The following is a 10,508-nucleotide window of genomic DNA, read 5'->3' on the forward strand; positions in this document are numbered from 1 at the left end:
TAAAGTAGTCAAGTTTGAGTTTGAGGAGTGTTTCGATTTTATTATAATATGTAAACTTACATTTATTTTATGGTTTCTTTAAATATTTTAATTATAGTTTTTGAAATGCTAAAATAAAACTTAAACTAAAAAAATTGTACTTTAATTTTTATTTTTTTATATTATTATAAAAAACGGATCTTCAAATGTAACAAAAAAACTGTTTTGTAAACATTTCAAAATAAAATTTAATTGAATAATTGCAAAGTGTAGTAGTAATATATAAAAAGTGTAATATAATTAAAAAATAAAATAAAAAATTTAACAAATGAGTATAAAGTAATATAATTCAAAAATTCAAATACAGTGATAATTTAAAATAATTTGTTCATATTTAAAACTTACTTGTATTGATTTAGTACAACTAATTAAGTAAGATATACTATTCTTTATATTTCAATTAATCAAAATTGCTTTACGATTTAAAAACTGTAATTAATATTTTTAATTAAAATTTAAAATATTTATTTTTACAACATATTTTTGATGGGCTTTCGGAGACAGCATTAACAACCGCTCAATATATATAAATTCTTGTACTATACTTATTTCTTTTTGGTAGCTTCTGTTGTACTGGCAACTTGAGTTGATTGTGTTGGGTACGAATATTGAGACCAATATTGATTTGTTTCGCTGACACCACTTTGCTGTTGCTGTTGCTGTTGTGGATTGCCACCTTGTTGCTGAAATTAAAATTATTATTAATTAGTATACTTGTTTCAAAAAAGTTTTTGGTTGTCATTGGTTATAATTCTATTGTAATTGAAAGAATTCCAACTATTTTCTTTATTAAATGAATTATAAATTATTCTCATTAGATGGATGAAAACAAGTAAATTGAGAGAACACTTTTCCAATAATCAGAGTATGAACATTTTGAACAGAGTATTTGCTTACAAGTGTACTTCGAGATCAAGTTTCTTTCATCCGCGATTATAAAATAGTGTGAGGGTATTGCACTGTTTAATCAAGATACAGAGCTAAGTAATGTTTATGAATTTTATGAATAAGAGTAGGACCTAGACTATCTCAATTTAAAACAAATCAGGCAGTATGTTATGGTTACGAGTGGGATATCTTTGTGCAACAAATGATGCTCACCGATTCACCGATAAGAAAAATACATATCTTTTGCATAGACAGGTGCCAATATCAACTTCTCAAAATATATGATCGTTAAAAGCGAAAATATAATATTTTACAGATTTAATGGCGCCGACCATCGGTTGAGAAACAATTGTCTTAAGGTGAAGCAAACACACTAAAGTATTTTATATGAGAACTGATTTTATACCAAATTAAAAAGGCATATAGAAAGTCACTTAAAATTGGTTAATGGTAATGTTGTGTGAAAAAGACTACTTTAATTACTTGAACTTTAACTACCTTATATTTGAGAAAGAAGAGTTACTATATTTAATTCACTTAACCAAGATACAATGTTTATATTATGGCCTATTATTGAGAAAGTCTGTAATTTATTACCTGCCACCAAGCCATCCAATCCTGTTGTTGATTGGGATTAGCGGCATTTTGCCACTGTTGTTGACTGTCATATCCTATGTTGTGCGAAAAAGAAAAATACTTTAAATATTTTTATTAAAACTTTTATATAGCTTTAAAATTACCTGGCATATTATTATAATTATAATATTGTTGTTGTTGAACTGCTGGTTGTTGTTGTTGTTGATATTGATTGGATTGATTCCAATTAGCATGCTGTTGCGTTTGTTGCTGTGCAGCTTGTTGACCATAAGTGCTCCATTTACCACCTTGACTGGAGCTCTTAAATTATACACAAGTAAAATTATTTATAGGTATGAATACATTATATGTTATATTTAATTTTTACCTTTCCTCCAGTCGATTTGTTGCTGCTATATTGATCATAGCCATCTTTCGTATGTTTTGACGAAGATGCTGTTGATCTATCATAGCCACCGCGACTATCTTCTGTGCGATTGTCGCGGTGGCCTGGCCGAAAATCCCGTTGCTGACGATTATTGCGGTCGCGATAATCACGTGAACCACCGCCACCACCACCATAAGACTCATAACGTCCTCCGCCAGTATTACCACCAGAACGATGATTATATCTATCATCATAACGGTTACGTTGATTCTGCCCTCCCCAATTTTGCGGGTTGCCACTATTTCCACCTGAGCGATGATTATTATAACGATCATCATAGCGAGATCGATTATTTTGCATCCAATTCTGTTGGTTACCACCGCCCCAACCACCGCCTAAGCTACCACCACGTCTGTCATTTCGTCTATTATCGTTACGGAAATCACGACGGCGATCATTACTATAACGATCGTTACGTCTGTTATCATTACGAAAATCATGTCGACGATCATTATAACGACGGCGATCATCATCTCGTTTGTAACGATGATCACGGCGATTACGCTTATCGCGACTAGAAGGATTTGCATCTAATTCCTTTTTGCCTTTTTCATTGTATTTTTTAACCTCTTCCTTTGCCTCATCACCATTTAAATCAGTATAGATAATATCGTCAAACCAATCAAACTCAAGTGATGGTAAAGAGAAATTGGCTGCAAGAAATCATTTATAATATTTAATATAATAACTTACAACAAAAACGAATAACGAAGACTTTGTCAAATGGTATTCATACAGAAAGAAACAGAATGGTATATATTTATTAACTATGTTTAGATGAACTGTAGAAAGAAAATCAAATCCAAAATATTAGTAGCACTTGTAGATACTTTGGAATACTTTGATTGTATCTTAAGAAAAGTTCATGAATAAAAATCGACAGATATGTAATTGTTACATCTGATAAACTGATCAGCTTAATCAGATCAGAATCAGCTTAAAAGTACTTAAGATATAGATGCGTCCATTTTACTAGTAAAACTTGTTTAAAAATTAATATAGAAATGCGTAGGTGCGTGATAAACTGGAGACTGGCTGAACATCTTCTATCAATTTAAGTGTTAATAATAGTAAAAATAATATTAAATCTAATAAGGATTTGGACAAATATAATTGAAATATATTACATTTGATTCTAGAACGCAATGAACAAAACGCAGCTATATAAAAATATGATTATCCTATTGGTTAGTTATGATAAGTCTGAAATGATATATAATATTTAAATAAAGAGTACAAAATATTTTAAAGACTGCATTAAATGATTGTATAGAGAATATATTGAGGTTGGGGAAAAAATTTTCGACGATTTTACTTGAATTTGAAAACATTTCGATTTGATATCAGAAATAGATTCATGAAACCAAATATTGTCAATTTTTGTTTTGTTTTTGACTAAATATTTTACAATTATTCGACTAGAATCATACTGTCTTATTGTAGAACTCGAGATTTCATGTTAAAAAACTTATTCAATCTTTTTTTGAGATCTATCCTATATCAAGAAGAGTCTACTCTAGTGATCGAAACAAATGATAATCTGATGAAAACATGAAAAAATATCAGTTAAGGGCTGACAGTTTAAACAAGGAATTAGAGATATATGTCGAGAATGCATACATCTCTTGTTATGATAAAACATAACAGCTTTTTTGTTAAATATTTTAAGCTTCCGCTTTTCTCAATTTTTGTTCTCACTTAAATAATAGCTGGCAATGAAAATTTGAAACAATTTTTTTTTGTCCATGTGGTAAAAACTCAAATCAATGACAACCTTGAAATCACATTAAGCACATAGCAATATTTATCCAATAGTCAATTTCGGCTTTGACAAGGGTACACTATTGATTGATTAAGTTTTCATTACCTATTTAAGTAAACAGAAAATCGCCAAATACTTTTTACCCAACTGTATATTAAAAAATGGAACAATTTCTAATTAGTCAAAAAACTTAGAAATATACAAAAGATGGAGTTTTCAAAAATATTTGCTTTTTAACTGTATGTTATTTATATTTCAACTGTTACAAATAAATAAAAAAAATGCCTATATTAACAAGGAGTCATATAATGAAATAGCACAAATGGGAGTTTCGATATGGGAGTTTGTACAGTTTTTAAGCTATATAATTAGTTCTGATGTTTTGTTAGCGCCATCTCATACAAGGTTTATAAACATATACTTTAGGAATATTCTAAAATAATTAGAATCAGTTTTGGGCCCATGATACCCATTATTATTAATAATAGTAGAATTTATGATCTATATTTCAAAGAATTTCCTTTTTCAGAGATTCAAAGAAGTTAAAAAACAAACAGAAGACAAAATAATAGCTTTATATGATATTAAAATTGTATAAATTGTATATTACAAAAAGCTGAAAAGTAATAATTATTTAAATAAGTTTTGTTTTATAAATTTATATATATACTTTGAATATATATATATATATATGTTCAAAGTATATATAAATTTATAACTTGTAAAGTCTCTTAAAAACTAGTAGATTTTTATTTATATTTGTTTATGGCTAATTACGTTTTTGATATTGTTTGCTTTATTTTGAATTGAATATTTACCTCGTAAGTTATTAAGTGTTGATTCTCTTATAGTATTAGCATTTCCTTTTTCAGATTTCTCAGTGGTGCGCCGTTTTAATTCTTCTTCATTTGGTATGCAAACAACTGCAATACGTTTGAAGTCGCCAAAACCTTTCATTTTTCGCCGTTGCACCGAGGCATAAGCATTTGTCTATAAAATCAATTTGCAGTAGTTGTGGATTGTTGGACACATAGTTGTTGATAAGCATAGGCGTTCGCACATTTGTAGCACATAGTAAGAGTGGTAGTAATAGGTAGGTACTTGGTTATTTGTTTGTGCAATCAAATTATATTTTTTCGAGTGTTGAATGGCGCATTTTAATCAAAATATTTTTCATAAGAAACCAATAAATGTCAAATATTACGAGCGATTTTATTGTATTGTTGCAAACTCGCATAGAAAACTTTTGGTTCCTTTTAAACCCCAACTAATTAATAAATAAAATAAAACTTAACAACTAAAACATACCTTCTTATATTTTACATACATAACATAAAGCTCTTGCAGAGCAAACTGTTAATTTCATTGTGGTCTTTAGCTGTAAAAGCACTTCTTTTGAGATAGATATTGTTTTAACTAATAGTACATATATATTTTTGTCTTATGAATAGAAACATCATCGTTCACTTGGTTTGGCATCTACTTACAGGCATATATGCCGCACGATTCAACTTCGTTGCACAGCTTTCATTCTTTACTAAAATTCATTGTTAACTTTGTGTTAACTACACGATATGCATATCGATGTATTTACAATATACTTACTTTCATTTCAACTTAAAACTACTGAGCACTAACTAAAGCTAGCATACCTTGATTTTCGCAAATATCACAGTAAGAGATATAAGACCTCTTATTGGAGCATTTAACATATTTTAATTAATAAATAAAAAATATAAAATTAAACTAAATACGCAAACGCAGAGTATTTCATACGCGCATCATATAAATTATTATTAACGTAAAATTACAAAAATTGAAACAAAAAAAAAAAAAAACTAAAAAATAAAGAATAAATAGTATAAAATGCTCAACACTCTGCAAATGCTTTGATGCATTAAATAAAAATGCTGAAAAATAATTTTTTGAACAAATTACCTGATCAAGTATAAAATTACGACGACGTTTCGTTGCGATATCTTCTAACGAAGACAAACTGTTTATGCCTAAATCATAAACCTTTTCCCAACGACCTTTATGCAGGGGTTTACGGTGAGCACCATCGACCTATAATGTATAGATTTTTAATAATAATACAAGAAGTAATGCAAAATATTTTATAAATAGATCAGAATTATACATATATTATTATATACATATGCTGTGGTATAATTGTACAATGGCACAAATATAACCTAAAATTACTTGGTCCAAAAAACGTAAAAAAATAAAGTGATCATATAAGCCTATCTAAACAAAAAAGTTATGTTTGCATATTTGTTATTTGATTAGAAAACAATCTGTTTTTAAATATTTGTCTATATATACACCTTACTTTTAATATTTTTAAAGACCATTAACGACTTAACGATTTCGCTTAAAATTCTTATAATAAACTTATTAAAATTCTTATAATAAATGTTTATTATATAAATAGAATAAACAAACGTCTAGTAAAAGTACATACGTTTCTAAGGAATTTAATTTTCAAAATAGTGTATACTATTAATTAATCGATCATTTGTGCAAATACAAATTATAATTACAAAAGAAGTTTTTTCGAACAGTAGTGAACAACAACAACAAAAATTTATTTTTATATTATTTGAATTAATTATGATTATAATTAATTAAAATTATATTATAATTATATAATTAAAAATTATTATTATTTAATTAACAATAAATACATGATTATTAAGATTATTCCAAGTACATTTGTATTGCAACTTTATAATTTAGGTATAAAGTTGATTGAGTAACAAACATATAAGTTTTTCGAATTAAATGGTACTTACTGTCATTTTTGCTATTAAGGCATCAATTCCAATAACGTGATATCGTTTATCAGGATTTTCTTTAACATGATTAAGAGTCCAGTGAGTTTTGCCAGCTCCTGGTAAACCAACAAGTAATATAACTTCACATTCTTTGCGACTATCAGGCCTCTGAGGACCGGAAATATAGTTTTCTTCTGGGATAAGTGCTATTAGCTCATAATCTGGTAATAAGAGCACCGGATCGCGAGGTTCTGGTAATACTTCTTCATATTCATCCTCAGATATCTCACTTTGATTTGATTTATCTTTTTCTTTATCTTTGTCTTCAACTTTTGCTCGTTTAGTTGGTGAAGGTCCATCATCTTTATCTTCTTCCGATTTTGTTTTTTCTGAATTTTCTGATTCTTCAATTTTATTATTATCACCATCATTTACAGGAGTAGAGACTACAGCAACAGAGTTAGAATTATTTTCACCATCTGTTAAATGAAATATATTAATTAGAGCATTCAAATCAAGTGAAATGATTACTTTTCTTACCGAAATCTTCAGTATTTTTATTATCCTTATTTATTTCAACTTCCATATTAGTGATAACTTCTGTAGTTTCTGTAGAAATAACATCTGTTTTTTCATCACTTTCTATTTCTGTTTGTTTGTCTTTATTAGTTCCATTTAGTTTTTCAGCTTCATCCATTTTTTCTTCGTCGTGAACTTCGCTATTCTCAGCATTGTCATTTAAAGTAGATTTACGTATCTTACGACGCATGCGCGTTGGACGTACAACATTAGCCAAAAGGTTTTCATTATCAGCGAAATTAACATGAAATTCATAACCTTTTGTTACAATATGTGGAAAGAGAGCATTACTTTCGCCTAAAATCGTTTTATCAAACTCAAACGCAACACCAAGATCTTCCCCATTTAATGTATACTTTATTGTGCATGGTGTACTTTCCAAATCTAAATAGCATCCAATGACATCATCTAATTTATAAGGTTTACTGTAATCGGTAAAGTCAGAGTTTACAGCTTTGCGTCCAGTTTCACAATAAGCAAACGAATTTTCTTCTTCTCCAAGAATAAGACTTGAGTGTGGCATCGAAAAACCAACACGAAATCCTCGCACATGGGGTTCATTACGAAATTGATGAGAACGATTCATAACTATTTCTTCAGCAAGACGCACTTCAAAGCAAACTTTTCCTTCACGAACCCCATAATTAGTACGTACTCCTGACCAAACCAGTGAATAAATTTCATGTGTCATAGGTTTTGCTGATGTGAAAGTAACTGGATCAATGCGCAGATGTAAGTCCGAATCATCTATAAAAAAAAAAAAAAAAAAAAACTATACATAATTATTTTTAACTAAATTAAATGTTTACTTACACCAACTTAAACCAAATTGCTTATCCTCAGTTGTAGGCTCATCTTCAAGATTGGTGATTTCTTCTGCTTTAATAGGACTTGCATTAGGGCTTTCCTCACTACGGCGTTTTGGAGAGCGCGAACGGGTTCGTGAATGCGATCTAGAATGATCACGCGATCGTTTTCTTGACTGAGTTGGGTCACGCTCCATAGATTTTTTTTCTTTAATTTCATGTGAAGGAATATTTTCTTTGATCTCATGTGAAGAAATATCTTTTTTAATTTCATCTGAAGTTACATTTTCTTCAATTTCTGCAGCAGTATTTTCTTCCTCATGTTCTTTAGGTTTCTCAGTACCCACTTCTTGTTCATTAGTTCCTTCCATGTTGTCACTTAAAATGGTCTCTTCTACTCTATCGTTAGTGTTGTTATCGTGCATTTCACTATCTTCGTCGTCATTGACATTTTCAATTATTTGTTCTTCATTCATTTCAATATCATCAGTTTCCTCCACTTCATTACTTTCTTCTTCAACTTGCTCTGTAGTATAAGGTTCATCTTCTGGAGCTTCAGCCACCACATCTTCAATTGGGCTCTCAAATTCTTCTTCAGCATCAGAGTTAACAGCTGCAGAATTTGATTCTTCTTCTTCTAGAGGCTCCAACTGCTCAGTTACTTTTACTGGGGATGGTGAAGGTGATCGAGTCATTGATCTTGTACGTCGACTGCGTCTGCCCGGAGTACCTGGAGTGCCTGGGATCACACCTAACATAATAAATGCGTATAAATATAAATTGTAATTAGTTGAATCTTAGAATTTTACATTTTATGTATTCATACTTGTATTCATATACATAAAATACGAATCTCAACTTAAATAAATTAATACTAACTGTAAACTTTTCTGTCACACTTTTAATGCAAGTTATCTGTTTTACAGACGATGTTGGATAAATTAAAAAAATTATATTAAAATAATTTAGCTCAGTACTGTGCTGAACTAAACAAATAATTGATTCATTTTGTATTAGAGATCAATAATTGTTAATTCTTAATTCGCTTCTAAATTAATTTCTGCATATTACATATACATAATTCTAGTTTACCTCCTTCCCCGCTACCGCCGTCAATATGTGCACGAAGTCTTTCTATCAATACCGCTTTAACACCTTTGGTATCTAGGCCACGGGTTTGCAACTCGTTCCTTAAATCAACCACTTTCATTTTTTCCAACTTTGCAATATCCATCTCGAGGATATATATATTTTCGAGTACAACTCAATTATTTAAAAATATTTAAAGTTCATGAAAATTGAAAGTTGTATACCGCATTTACAACCAAAAACATACACGCCGTATAAGTTGTTAATCGATTTTATTTTACGAACTACTATATATGTCTTTTTGCACAAACTTTATATATGCATATATTTTATAAAATACTTTTCAGTTTTCATAGAATATTAACACGATATGGCATAATAAAAATGTATTTTATCTACCGCAAATCTTCTCCCGCCTATGAACATGGAAAATGAAAATGGCGACTACTTGATTAGGGTAAGCAAACAGTATTGCATTTGGTTAGAGTGGCGGGATTTTTATAGCACATGTTAAAACTAACATATCTCATAATATACGAAACATTAATTATTACATATGTATCACACATAATTTTAGCTTATTTCTTACTGTGAATATATTAATATTGACGACAATGATGTTTAGATCACTATTTATATTAACTATTTATTTGATACAATTCAATATTAAGAAATTTCTTAAATATATTTTTAAATCAAAATGTAATTGATTTTCATTAACTGAATGAAAATAATTTTTTGATAATTCAATATGTGGAATAACAAATATAATTTATTATGAATTGATAACGAATGTGATGCTTATTAGACTTTCTATCACATATCAGTTTCATATCTTTTGTTTAATTTATATTACAGATTTTTTGAATACTTTCTTTGAGTTATTAGAACCGTCATTTTAGTAAAAGTTCTGATAATGAGCATTATGTTTGTACCGCATAAGAGAGTTCCTGTCAATAATTAAACGGAACAAATTTATTATTCATATCTTATTCGCATATACATATGTGCAATACAGGAATAGTTATTTATTTATGTTATAGACGATATACGAAGATAGATATAAGTGATATTAATTATAAGCGTTGAGTCTATATTTAATAACATGATATACAAAAACTTATATAATAAATAAATGATACTACTACTATTGTCCAGAAAATGGCTACTAGATGCTGAAATATGTGTGCTCTAGGTTTACAGTATAAAACACATATTTCAGCGTCTTGAAAATATCAAGACGTCATTCAGTACAGATTTATCTCAAGCTAAATGCAACACTGTCATTATAATATATACATAAAAATTAAAGTTAGTGTTACCATATCTTTCAAATTATAGACAATTGCTTTACATTATATAAAAATTAAACTTACTATGCGTATATTACGCATAACAAATAGCAATATATTCATTGTTAAACTTGTTATAAGTAACTTTTGTTATTTACATTTCTTTTTAAAATTATTTATATTGATTGAGTGTACACCACTGGTGCTCAAACCATAGAATACTTGTATAGGAATTCACTGACTCACACT

General features: G+C 29.0%; 1 protein-coding gene across 1 annotated transcript; it reads right to left on the bottom strand.

The window, feature by feature from the left end:
• Positions 1 to 359: 359 nt before the first annotated feature.
• On the bottom strand, positions 360 to 9,408 carry LOC119684498 (heterogeneous nuclear ribonucleoprotein U-like protein 2). Its single transcript, XM_038098549.1, has 10 exons — positions 8,971 to 9,408; positions 7,886 to 8,629; positions 7,034 to 7,819; positions 6,512 to 6,972; positions 5,652 to 5,780; positions 4,532 to 4,703; positions 1,892 to 2,604; positions 1,668 to 1,824; positions 1,525 to 1,598; positions 360 to 722 (listed from the first exon to the last, which is right to left on the bottom strand). Exons 1-10 carry the CDS (start codon positions 9,110 to 9,112, stop codon positions 585 to 587), a joined length of 3,516 nt encoding a protein of 1,171 aa, XP_037954477.1. The 5' UTR covers positions 9,113 to 9,408; the 3' UTR covers positions 360 to 584.
• Between the last annotated feature and the right edge of the window lie 1,100 nt (positions 9,409 to 10,508).

This window comes from Teleopsis dalmanni, chromosome 2, assembly GCF_002237135.1.
Source record: "Teleopsis dalmanni isolate 2A chromosome 2, ASM223713v2, whole genome shotgun sequence".
In the NCBI taxonomy this organism is placed as follows: domain Eukaryota; kingdom Metazoa; phylum Arthropoda; class Insecta; order Diptera; family Diopsidae; genus Teleopsis; species Teleopsis dalmanni.

Coding starts and splice junctions, on each gene's coding strand:
- LOC119684498 (XM_038098549.1), bottom strand. CDS start 9,112: ATGGATATTGCAAAGTTGGAAAAAATGAAAGTGGTTGATTTAAGGAAC. Junction 2,605..4,531: donor AACACTTAATAACTTACGAG/GTAAATATTCAA, acceptor GATTTCTTGCAG/CCAATTTCTCTTTACCATCA. Junction 1,599..1,667: donor TAATTATAATAATATGCCAG/GTAATTTTAAAG, acceptor CGCACAACATAG/GATATGACAGTCAACAACAG.